General features: G+C 51.8%; 1 protein-coding gene across 1 annotated transcript in view; it reads right to left on the bottom strand.

Annotated features, from left to right (window-relative positions):
* The window catches only part of WDR7 (WD repeat domain 7), a 70682-nt gene that overhangs the window by 30902 nt on the left and 26697 nt on the right, over window positions 1–13083 (bottom strand). Inside the window, exon 20 of the mRNA XM_084278313.1 lies at window positions 1501–1722. Within this exon, the coding sequence (XP_084134439.1) occupies window positions 1501–1722 (222 nt within the window). The remainder of the gene's footprint in view (window positions 1–1500; window positions 1723–13083) is intronic.

The raw sequence follows: 13083 nt of genomic DNA, 5'->3' as shown, positions 1-13083 counted from the left end.
GGCTGAAATTAAGTTCCTGAGCTGGTTTGCCTAATTTGCTCTGAAAGGCTGCTGGGGAGGCGCTCAACTGATTTATTGCTTGGGGAAGCGATGAGCCCGAGCGCCCGCTCGGCTCTGTTAATTGCTGCCGCCAGCTCAGCCTACCTGCTCGGCAGGACGTGCAGACAATTAACGGGGAGCCACCTCCTCCTCCTCCTCCTCACAGGGTCATCTCCTCACCCAGAGCGGAGACCTGAATATTCTCCCACTACAGAGCTCATGGATCAAAAACCATTAGGGAAGGTTTCCAGGAGCAAAAATCCCTGCATTCACCAGGAGTCTCAGGGTTATCTTCTGTTGTCAGATGAAATCCATTTGGGACTGTCACACTGCAGAGCCCCAAGTAACACCGCCCAGGAAACAGGTAACTGCAGCCCCGGCGCCCCGTGCTCGCTGTGTGTGCACCGACCTGTGTGCAACCAGGCTGCAAAGCCACGGCGCAGCCCGGAAGGGACCCCAAAGCATCCGACACCCAGCGCTGCTCTGAAGGGTCTCCAGAGGCACGGCCACCCGGTCTGCTGCTCCAAGGAGTAACGTTACACCCGTGGCTCCATAAGGAAGGAGCACCCTCACTCCAGGCAAGCCGGTGCACTTGTGCAGATGGATCTATTCCTGTTCCTGTCCAGAAACGGCCCTCCCTTCCCATCCCAAGAAGGTGAGCTGCACTGGGAGTCTGTTCAAAGCACCTGACAAAGGCATTTGGGAGGCTGTAGTACAGACTGAGCGACTGCTGTGAGTGTGTAACGTGGAGACCCTGCACCCATTTCATAGGGCACACGGCACTGCCAGTGTAAGCAATTCAAGGTGTGAACACACCACCCTGTACAAGGCCAAGTCCCAGGGCAAAGCGCTTGTCACCAGTAACCCTGCTGATGGCAGCCACCCTGGGAGATGTACCACAGTGAGAACCACGGGGAGTGTTTCCCTGCACAGGTCAGAGCCCTCACACAGATTTATCAGCCCATTAACTTTATAAACAGGGCATTAGCTGCGGTTGAAGCGCGACGCGGCGCATCCGTAATGAGAACTTCTTTGGGTGGTGTTTTATAATTAAATATCTCCTGAACTATTGGTAAGGTGGAGAGAGATGAATGCAGGGTGTCAGGCAAGGTCATGGGTGGGTTTCTAGAGAATTCCACCCTTTCTCATTCTCATTCCTTGTGTGGGGCGGATGTGAGCCTGTGGCCCCACACAAGGAATGAGAATGAGAAATCAAAGCCCAGCAAAGGGTGTGATCTCACTCTGTGCCCATGAAGATCAGACAACATTGGGCTCAACAGCCTTTTGGAGAGAAGTAGAACTGGAAACCCACCAGCCCTGATTTCTCAGCAGCCCCTTCCCACGGTGCTGCTTCACCTTCCCAAGTTCTCCCCACCACCTTTCCCAGTGAGAGGACACTGTAACCAAGAGCCCAACCTCCCCAAGAGCCAGAGCAAAGGAGAGCAGTCCTGGGACACTCACATGTATGCCTTGCCAGGGAATAGTTCGATCCGCCGCTCGTCAAGCCGAACCCCTCAGGAATCTGACTGGAACTGCGTGGCCGAGTGAGAAGTTTGGGAGGTTCGATTTCAGCTCCGAACTCCGCCCCGATCACGCCCAGCAGGACGATGGCTGTTGCTTGCTTCCTTCTCTCCTCGTAGGACGTGGAGATCTTCTTCATTTGGGGGAGACCAGACAGACAACCTACAATGGAAAGTGGGAAATCAGAGAAAAAACAAACCCAGGGCTGCTCTGTGATACTCCAAACAGTGTGCTGCCCAGGGAAAATAAAGAGCAGCCTCAGTGAATCATGTCTTCTGGACTGGAAACTGCTCTTGCTGGGATTCTCAGCCAGTGGAGATGATTCCATTTTACTTCTCCAAGCCTACCTGCTATGCTTAAAGCCCCGATGCCACCTAGTGCAGGGGCTGCCTGCAACAACCCCCCCTTCAAACCCTGCCAAGGTCCCACGGTGCACCGTACAAGCCTCTGATCCCAGAGTTTCATTGCTCAGGTGTAAGAGGTCTGTGGAGCTCTGCGCCCCAGCTTTGGGATGCTCCCTGTTTGCTCCAAATTCACTAACAAGCTGTCACCTTTTCCCTTTCAAAGGAGTCCAGATGCTTAGGGTGATGTATTTGTATGGCACAAAAGCACCACCCTGGGTTAAGATCCATCCTACACCTGTATTTTAACTGAAACCACAGTTGGGATCGTTAGTCTGATACTGCCCAGGGACTCCAATGCCATCAGGGAGGTGAAGTTTGGTTTCTGTTTTGAGCAAAGAAAAAAAGCCTTAGGTGAAAGGAGCTGGGATGATTTTAATTCCCTATTTGCTGACTCCAATGGGCATGGTTTGTGGTCACCCATCGTACAAGGAAACACCCTGCCACGTACCCGACCCAGCCCAAGCAATCCTTAGTCCTTCCTCCTGCTCTCCGCTGGTAAACCTTCGCCACTGGGCACTGAGTGAGACTTATCAGGCTTGTGGCTTAATGAAGGGGGAATTAGTGAGTCTGCTAATCACCATCCTGGGGCTCGATGGGAACCGAGAAGCAAGCTACCCAAATCTGAGAGCTTGTGCTGGAAGATGATCCTGGTTCAGGCAGCCAGGCTGCGGCTCCAACAGCGACGTACCCCGAAAGGGAGAGGGAAAACAAGGGAAAAGCTTAACAAAAGGAAGGGAAAAAAATCAATAGCAACTGCCTGCAGAGGAGCACGGAGGAGCCCGGGCTGCAACAGACAAAGCAAAACACCGGCACACTTCTCACTGCCCAGCGATCGCTCAGCCCGCTCACACCATTCCCCGGCGGCAGCGGCCGCCCGCGGTCCCCCTACGTTCCCCCTGCCCGCGGCGGCTCTGTCCCGGGAGGGGGGAGCCCCCCACCGCAGGGAATGACTGATGCCGGCTCCCCCGCGCCCGCCTCCAGCCCAGGTGCTCAGACAGAACCCGGTGTGACATCTTAGATCAAGATGAATTGGCGCAAAGTCCCGCTCCCAGATTGTTTTATACCGTTTAATTTAGTTTCTTCCCCTGCTTGGATGAGCACAGCTCTGGTTATGGATTTCTATTCTAATGTGCTGCAGCAGGCGCGGGCAGCGGGCAGCCCAGCAGATGCTGGAGCAGGGGACCGCGGGATGCTGATCAATAGGCGAGGCGCTGACCCCGGCCGCGCCGCCCGCGCCGGCCACGGCTCCCAGGCGAGGAAGAAAGGAAGAGCGAACACATGTGCTGCTTCCAGGAGGAAATTAAGCCACGGGGCACTCGGCACGCTGCGCCCTGCTCCCCCCTCCCCACCTCAGCCCGCCTTTCATTTGATTACAGCGAGATGAAGTTAACCCTTCACTCCATCCCCCAGGATGTGCCGAGCATCCTTCACACCGCTCGCCCGGCTCAACGGGACCGACACGGTTCCACTTGACACGGGACTGCCCAACGAGCAGGGAGCCACCAGCTCTGTCTCAGGCTGTGCTCCATCATCCCATGGATGGGTGGGAGCATCGCTGTCACGCAGCACATCACGAGAGGGTTTGTCTGCAATGAACCCAGCATCCAGCAGGAAAAGCTCCCAGCCTGCAGCCACACGGTGCCCATCCCAGCGCTGACCCCTCACCTGCCACTCTCAGGCATCGAGGGGATAACTCTTGGTTACCCACCAATAAATCCCAAGCAGAGCAGGGTAGGAAATACCCTCACACTGTTTCCTCAGTGCTCCAGCACAGGATGGCGTTCAGCCTCCTCGCTGCCACAGTGCAGGATTCACTACCTCAGGAACACCAATGCCAGGAAACTACCATAACCCCAAATCCAACCCAACCGAATCCCAAACCCTTCCCCAGCAGCATCCTTCCCTCTCCAGGTAAGAGTGGGATTTAAAAAAAAACCCCAAACCTTAAATATTTTTGCTTCCCTTTAGTTGTTTTTAATTACCAGCGGAAACCCACCATTAATTGTAACGATTTCCTACGCACCAGCCCCGAGCCATGGGGGAGATGTGAAGATGAAATAATGTCTATAAAAATAGTCCTTCCTGGGGCTCCATTTGTCTCCTGGAAATCTGGTATTTTCTCAGCGCGCCGCGCCGCCGTTTAATCATGCGAAAGGGTGACACCCAGATCCATTTTCTTGACAGGACGGTTGATCACCCTATCACAGGGAGAAAATTAATAACCTCAAAGAGCTCGGTGCGGGGAAGAGAGGCTGCGCCGGAGAAAGGACAACACCGCCCCGCGGTTGAGGGGTGCGCATCACGCGCTCCCAGATCTGCGCCCCAAAGGAGGAACCCGGCAGGTCCCGGCGCTTCCCCAGCTGGGTTTTCTTGAGAGGGAAGGAGCAGAGGGATTATTTCTGGCATTATTGCAAGAATTCTTTCACGAAGGAATTGGATCAAGAATTGTACCAGGAATTCCTTCACGAAGGAATTGGATCAAGAATTACACCAGAAATTCTTTTCAAGAAGGAACTGGATCAAGAATTACACCAGGAATTCTTTCAAGAAGGAATTGGATCTAGAATTGTACCAGGAATTCCTTCACGAAAGAATTGGATCAAGAATTGTACCAGGAATTCCTTCACGAAGGAATTGGATCAAGAATTGTACCAGGAATTCCTTCACGAAGGAATTGGATCAAGAATTGTACCAGGAATTCCTTCACGAAGGAATTGGATCAAGAATTGTACCAGGAATTCCTTCACGAAGGAATTGGATCTAGAATTGTACCAGGAATTCCTTCACGAAGGAATTGGATCTAGAATTGTACCAGGAATTCCTTCACGAAGGAATTGGATCAAGAATTGTACCAGGAATTCCTTCACAAAGGAATTGGATCAAGAATTGTACCAGGAATTCCTTCACGAAGGAATTGGATCAAGAATTATTGTACCAGGAATTCCTTCACGAAGGAACTGGATCAAGAATTACACCAGAAATTCTTTTCAAGAAGGAACTGGATCAAGAATTACACCAGGAATTCTTTTCAAGAAGGAACTGGATCAAGAATTACACCAGAAATTCTTTTCAAGAAGGAACTGGATCAAGAATTACACCGGGAATTCTTTTCAAGAAGGAATTGGATCAAGAATTACACCAGGAATTCTTTTCAAGAAGGAATTGGATCAAGAATTACACCAGGAATTCTTTTCAAGAAGGAATTGGATCAAGAATTACACCAGGAATTCTTTTCAAGAAGGAATTGGATCAAGAATTACACCAGGAATTCTTTCAAGAAGGAATTGGATCAAGAATTACACCAGGAATTCTTTTCAAGAAGGAATTGGATCAAGAATTACACCAGGAATTCTTTCAAGAAGGAATTATATCAAGAAGGAAATATTTCAAGAATTCTTTCAAGAAGGAATTATTCCAAGAATTATATCAGGAATTATTCCAAGAATTACAGCAGGAATTATTCCAAGAATTATTTATTCTTTCAATAACTATTATTTCAAACACCCCTCTGGTTCTGACAATGACCCCTCCACGCTGGCTCCAAGGCGACAGCTTTACAGATAGAACAGGGCATATATCTGAAGTGTTTAAAATATACAGGGGAAACATTTCCCAAGTTTCCAGTGTCTGAAAGGCTGTGGGCTATTGATTGCTTCAGTTAAAAAGCAGGCTGAGAGTGCAGCCACGAGGTCAGGAGCAATGTAACAGTTTGAAGCACTTTACTAAATAACTCCAAAGATCATGTTAATTGGCTTTGCACAGTTCTTGGGTAAAATTAATTTTCTCCTGGCTTGCAATAAAAGGATTAAAAGACAAATTAAGTTCTCCAGGTCTAACTGGAATAGGAATCGATGGATTTGAATCAAGGCTGCAGGCGGGTTTATGAGAGATGGACTGCTACCAGGTACTCTGCATCGCAGGGCTGAGCCTGGCAGGAGGGGGTGCCAGATCCCTTACTACCAAACATCCCCCTGTGTGTGGTGCTGAGTAGTGGCTGGGCACAGAAGGGTGCTTCCCAGGAGCCCCAGTCCACCTAAACCATGCCTGGCTACTGGCACGGAGAGCTGCCAGCCACAGCACGGTGAATAAGCCAAAGCAATTAATTACAGGGCTGTAATTACACCCACTAACATAAGTGTAAAGGTAGTTACAGTGTTTAATGTGCATAATACTCCTTAAAGTGCTAAGAGCCTGAGGAAAGATGCTGCAGTGGCCCTGCTGATGTTCCCCCACGTGCTGGCAGCTGAGCCCACACACAGCAGGGACGCCGCTGCGAGCCCCTAAACCCCAGAGTCCCCTCACCAGCTGCATCTGAAGTGACTAAAACAGTTAGTGTGTGCCTTGAACCAAAGGCAGGGCACACTCAGACCTCACACCCCCACCTGGTGTTTTCAGGGCACAGGGAAAACTGACACCCTCTGGTTTTGCCACAGCCCACGTCTCCTGGTGCCGCTGGCAGAGCCACGGCCACTGCTCCCTCCTGTGTGCCAGGACCCCTCTGTGCTGCTCTGGGCAAGCTTGCTGATTCCTTACAGATGGAAGCCCAGGGTCTGGGCGGGCTGGGAAAGGATTTGTGAGCTACAGGGAAATGCAGCTTTGCTCACGTTCCCCTTGGCTGTCAATAGGTTTAATATCTCTTCCTCCAGACTGTGCTCTTTTCTGGGACCCAACTGGGAAGAAGCAAAAAGCTTCAGGAGAGCGATGTAAGAGGTGCCTGTGAGAGGTGTGTCCTGTAATCCTGGGACTCTCCTGGGAGGAGAGGGCAGAGAGATGGGAAGCAGAGTGTTCTAGCTACCCTTCGGAGGAGCCCGGCTGCTCCCGAGTACTCCTGATCGCTAAGAGCCATTCCTGTACGCACAGCTCCCTCCGCCGGCGCAGCACAGAAGGCCGGGGTGGGCGGCGGAGCAGGAGCAAGGATGCTCGGCATCCACACCCGCTCCCAAGCCGCTGCCTCGCAGCTTACTCCCTGCACATTGCTCCTGAGTATTAAGTCTCTGCCGTTCGGCTCTGCACTCTGGAGTAACCACTCTGGGTTTTAAGATGATTAATCACCGTCCCATCAGAGCAACAAGAGCCTAATGAAAAACCCACCACATCCCAAAGAGGCAGCGTGGGTTTGGATGCACAGAGCCACCATGTGTGAACACACCGTGCCAGCTCAAGTTACATCTTCTTAACTATTGTTTGTGCCTACTATCAGGTGTAAGCACAATGTGTATGAGAAAGCATGGCCTGACAGCAGGGAAAATTGACCCCTGGCTCTCTCAGTGATGAGTTCTGCCTGGAAGTGCCAGCACCCATGAGAAGTTCAGGGTGTTCCTGCCCACCTCCAGGACAGTAAATCCTTACAGTGCCCTCCCAGACTTCCACAGTCAACAGATGCTTGACCAAAAGACAGCAAATACCACAGAAAGGCTGAAATTTAGTCCAAGGGAGAAGCACAGGCATTTTAGCATGGTAACAATTAGTATTTTTCAATTAAATTCAGTCTCTGGCTGCCTTTAGAGAGAGATCTGCTCAAAATCCCAGTGGGGAAGAGAGCCACCTATGGAAACACCAACACACCTTCTGAAAGTTCCCTGCACGGGGCAGATGAAGGGGATGCTCAGAGCCCACGGGTGAAGCCCCACGGCACTCTGTGACAGGCTGCCCTACCCAAGGACAGCTGGGACCAGAGGGCAGCGTTGAGGACAGGGATGCCTGTCTGTGACCAGCCAGCCCCAGAGCCCAGCATCGTCTGTACAGCACCAATACAACCCCCAGAGCATCTCATGGTGTAACACACAGGCGCAGAGGGGAACCGCCGGCGCTCCGCAGCCCTTTTCCCAGCAGCACTGGAAGCACATACCCACTTTGGAAAAGTGAGGGAAGCAGCTCAGCTCTCCAGCACCATCCCCTCAGAGCACCCATCGAAGTTCAGGAGCTCTCCAGCACCGAGCTCCCCTCAGCAATCATCACCTTTGAGGGGTCTGACTGTGCTGGAAGCCACGCAGCGCGAGGCACGTCGGGCCCGTGCACCACGTTAGCCGCCCCCATCCCTCACTGCTTCAGTTTCTAGATGCCATTTCATGCAGTGCCTGCCCAGAGTCCCTGTTTCTCTTCACTTCCCTCTCCACAAGCCCTTCAAACCCTGGCCATACCTTCTCAAGACACCAGCCACAATCCCCCTGACGTCCCTCCACCACGCAGGGGTTTGAGAGCAGCGAGCGGCACTGAGCAGAACGGGCCTGACACCTCCTTGGCTGAGCAGCAGAGAATCCATTTCCTCTGCAAGGAAGCAGCATCCTCACCCATTTTGTGTTCCCTGAGCTGCAGCGGTCAAACAGGCCAGCACAAAGGGCAGAGTGGAAGAGAAAATTCCAGTAAACCACTGTGGATCAGTCTAGCAGCTGCAAAACTGCCACTCTCCATGGTGGAAAGCACACAAAAGCCTTGTGGAAATGAGAGCTGTGTCTGCCTCACAGCTTCCTGTGAGTTCTCAGGAGAACTCTGAGCATCTAAATAACCCCACCAGTAAATCCCAGGTGGTTTGTAACCCATCAGGAAAGCCAAATACCACAGAGAAGAGGCAGATTGGCTTGCTGAGGCCTGTGCTGCATGCACCTAATGTAAATATAAAGGCTTGGCATTGCATAAGTGACAATGATTTTGCATAGGATATGTTATTTTCCACTGTATATATGATTTTCCACTGTTTGGATGGTTTTCCACTGCAGCCATTCTGAAACCCCAGGGCAAGTTCTGCCGGTGCTTTATGAAGGGCGCCGCTCCTATTGGAAATCGATGGGGAGGCAGGAGGAAGGGGCTGGCTCTGATCTGCCACGAGATCGATGAGGAGGAGAGGCAGAGCAGCACCCACACTCTGCAGCTTTTGCCTCTCAAACCCCGGACTTGCCTGTGGAGGGGGCTGGGGGAACCTGCAGCAGGACACAGGAGAGGGGCCGGGAGGTTTTGTGACACAGGGAGGATACCTCATCTCCCAGCCCAAGGCCTTTTGCTTTTAAAACCTTTCTGATTTTGGAGAGATTAAAAGAGATTCCTGCAGTTTATAGAGATTATTTAACTGGGAGTGATTTAAACCCCCCCAGTCACATATTTATCTGCAGCAGCTCCTGTGATGCTTCATATTGCTGTCGCTGGGAGAGTGGGGGAGCTGCCAGCTGCACAGACACCAACCCTCACTGGGGGAACTGGGGCAGCAGGATGGCAAACTGAGGTGGCAGGACACCATGGCTTTTCCCTCTGCCCTGGGAGGAATTCCACTAATGCCACGAAACCCAGATTTTATCACTGGGTTGTGGCTTGCCAGCAACACAGAACATGAGTCCTGCTCCCCTACCACAGCTCAACTGCACACCCAAGCATCCCTCCAGGCAGCTGCAGGCTGCAGAAGCCAACAGTGCTCTGTGGCAGCCAGGGAGCCCAGAGCTGGGTGGTGGGATGCATGACCCTACAGTGCAGCGATGGGCTGGGCAGTGGGATGCATGACCCTGCAGCACAGTGCCCTGGGTTGGGTAGGGGGATGCCAGCCCTATGGTGTGGTGATGGGCAGCACACTGGGATGCACAAGCCTACAGGATGATGCCCTGGGCTGGTGCTGGGACACACGACCCTAAGGCACAGTGATGAGCTGGACACTAGGACACATGACCCTACAACATGATGCCCTGGGCTGGTGCTGGGACACAGGGCCCCATGGCCTGGTCCCCATCCTGGTGGCAGCAGAGGGACCCATGGGTGCCTCTCAGCAGAGGCGATTTACACAGGGCTTACCGCGGGCTCCAGCGCTGCATACAGAACACACTCTATTTGGCTTCCAGTCAATTAAGCTTTAAGCTGTCAGCAAACAAGACTTTTAAGTTAATTTTGAATCCCCACAAATCAAGTTGAAGGTTGGGAAAGGGCAGGCTTGCATGCTGCCACCAAAACAGGCCGGTTAATTGCCTCTGAATAGCTGTTATATGCTGCAATGGGGCTGCTGAGCCTCAGATCAGCTGTTTATTTATCAAAGTGCAAGGCCTGGTAAAAGAACAGAACGTGTGAGCAGGTAAAATTTCAGTGTTTGTGTGTAAAATGGGCACTGCTGACATGATAAACTTCCCCACTCTCACACACGAGGGAAGATGGAGTAGGGACTGGTACTACCTAGATACACTATGTGTAGCTTAGCTGTAGAGCATCAAGTACACATACTGGCAAGTACCAGAAATGAAATGAAACCAGTTATCTTTTCAAGTCCAAAGCAAGTGCTTGTAGATGAACACACCTTAAAGGCTGCTGCTCATGCTACTCTATGTAAATCAGTGTTTACTCTGAGGTGGAGTAGCTATTTTAACTTCTGAAAAGCTCCTGGCCTCTGTGGTACAAGCTGTGGCCTTTCCATCAGTACACCTCAGTGCAGACACACAGGTACCAGCTCTAGTTACACTCTGCAGCTCCATGGAACCTGAGGATGACTGGGAACGGCTGCCCAAATCCCACTTGCCTCACTGGGAACAGCTCCCCTCATCCCTGAGCAGCCAGGTTTTTCCATTCTCAGCCCTGTGGCTCCCAAGCTGAAGGAAAACTGAAGGAAAACTGATGCTGCTTCCTGAAAAGGACAAGGATATTCAAGGATGCTGCAATCCACCAGCCAAGGCACGTCCTCCAAAGCGACCTCCAAGCACATACACACACAGGACCACGGGCAAGCCAGTCCAGCCAGGTCCAGCAGTGCCCAGCACTGCCCACAGCTCCCAGCTCCACCACTGCCCCTGCTCTACACTCCTCTGGTAACCAGAAACCACCCCACCAGCCCCCAGACACACCTCTCCTCTGGCATCAGCCCTTTTGTAAGGAATGCACGGCGCTCGCTCTCCCAACGCAGGCAGATGTCAGGCCAGTAACCCCCTCACAGGGAGGGGAGCTCTTAATGGTGCTTACTGGGACACACCTGCCTGAGTGGCAGATGCCTGGATCCTGATGGATACACAAAGCTCTGCTGATACACCTGGTGTTCTCACAGGAGTTACCAGGGTTTTCCCCACCACTCCACGCTTCCTCATGACAGCCAGTTAGAGCTGCAGGAACCTCCATTCTCATTAGCTTGGTAGACAATTAGCTGTTAGCCCCACTTGTCAGGGAGCTTCAGCCCTCCTGTTAGTCCCCATGAAGCCTCCAGTGGAAGTAACCCTGCGTGTTAAGCAGCCCATGTCCACGAGCTCACACCCCATTTTCAATCAGAGACGAGTCAGTATTTCACCAAGCTCCTTAATTAGCATCTGAAAGGGATGAGGTTTGCTTTAGATGATAAACCCTCACTATTCTGGTGTTTTCCACACTAGGCAGGGCATGACATGGTAGATGGTTTTCCAATGAGTGATTAAATACAAATTAAAAGCTGCTTTGATCTCTCCAGGGCGGGCTGTGCAGACCCAAACCTCCGCCCGACAGCGCTTGGGGAAGGTGCTCAGGTTCAGCCTAACCTACTTAAAAAGCAGCCCAGCAGGAACTTTGTGCAGAGGCTGCCTCTTCTGGCACCCTCATTGTGCTGAACAGTGGGCTGCTGGTGTGTTTGCTGGGGATGGCAGATGGTTGTGTTTGTTGTGTACCTCCACTCCTGTGACAGAGGGACGCGATGGGCAGCGGCACCTGTCGCTCCTCGCTTCAAAGCAGCCTGGCTCCAGCAGTAAGGAAGGGAATGAACCCACCAAAGTGGTCCAGAAGCTCGATGTGTTATTAAAATTGTAACAAAAGGAAACCAAAAGCACTGTCTGGGACTGGCCTGTGGTTTGCTGGAACGTCTGCTTGCGTGCCAGGGTAAACCTCTGAGTAAACACTGGGATACCACACAGAGAGCGCTGATACACAGCTTAGGAACTAACTCACAACGACTTCCAACAGTTTGCTGGTGCCAGAGTCCCAAAGGAGCCAGTGTGAGTGAAAGAAGTGCTGTGGTGTAAGGGACCTGCAAGTTAAGGTGTCTGCAAACACAGCCACGTAGCAGCGTGCTGCGACGCTGCGAGGAGACCCAGGAGGGACCACAAGAAACAACCCTCACGCTGCCCGAGCTTTCCCACAGACCAACATCATCACCCACTGCACAGCCACCTTCAGAGCACAGGTTAACTGGCAATATTTACCCTTTACCCTTAGGATGAGCTGCAAAAGCCTTGGCCACTGAAGCCAGGAGGTTTCATACCCAACTAGGTGGATTAGTGGAAAATCAGCAAAATTATTGTGTCAGCAAAACCCAGGGAAGCCTCCTGGGAGTTCAAGGTAGCAATAGGTACTACTAGGCATTGGAAGACTACTCCTGCACGTGTTCTCAGTGCACATGAAGATAACCCCACTCTTCTAAATAACTCCTGGGTGTGTGTTTTGCAATGCTAAGGAGGCACTGTGGTGTATTACCGATGCCCCTTCCAGAAACAGGCTGTGGTGCCTTTCAGCCAGCTCAGCTAAAACACTCCAATCTCCAAAAGGACTGGAAGTCATCCTTTTAAAAGATTATTTGGATAAAAGGAGGTGTCTGGTGAATCTCAATGTGAACTGGGGTGGGGAGGGGGGGAAGAATAAATCCCATGACCAGCACACACCAGCATCACTTCAGGCAGCCAGTCGATACATATTAGCCTTAATAGCCCCACCAGAGATGAAGCTGCAGCAGGTTTACAGGAGGTTAAGTTGAAATGGTATCAAAACTTCAGTGTGTCTCTAAACTGACAGTATTCAATTCCAGGCCCAAATGTCACCTTTACTCAGGGTTTGGTTTTAAAGCTCAGTGCTTTTAAACCAGAGCAACACTTTGTAAGTAACCTTGTCACTGCTGCCCACCTCCAGCTGACAGCTCTGAGAGCCCCAGAACTCAAAGTACACCCTGAGAGCAGCTCATCCCTCACCCCTCTCCCATGACAAGAGCAGAGATACACTTGAGCTCTCCACACAACAAACTGGCAGCACTTGGCTGCTGAAGAACCCTCTGTTCAATCAGGCAGGCTGGTGGGAGCACACTGAAACCCTGTGCTGCGAGCAGGTCTAAGGTGTGAGTATACAGAATCACACAGTAGTAACAGCTGAGCAGGTATTCAGTTGCTGCCTACAGCTCTCCTGGAGTTCTGAGTAACTCCATCCCCTCCAC

Source organism: Gallinula chloropus (assembly GCF_964237585.1).
Source record: "Gallinula chloropus genome assembly, chromosome: Z".
NCBI classification, from domain to species: domain Eukaryota; kingdom Metazoa; phylum Chordata; class Aves; order Gruiformes; family Rallidae; genus Gallinula; species Gallinula chloropus.
Note: the sequence above shows the minus strand (reverse complement) of the source record. Positions and strands in the feature narration are given on the sequence as shown.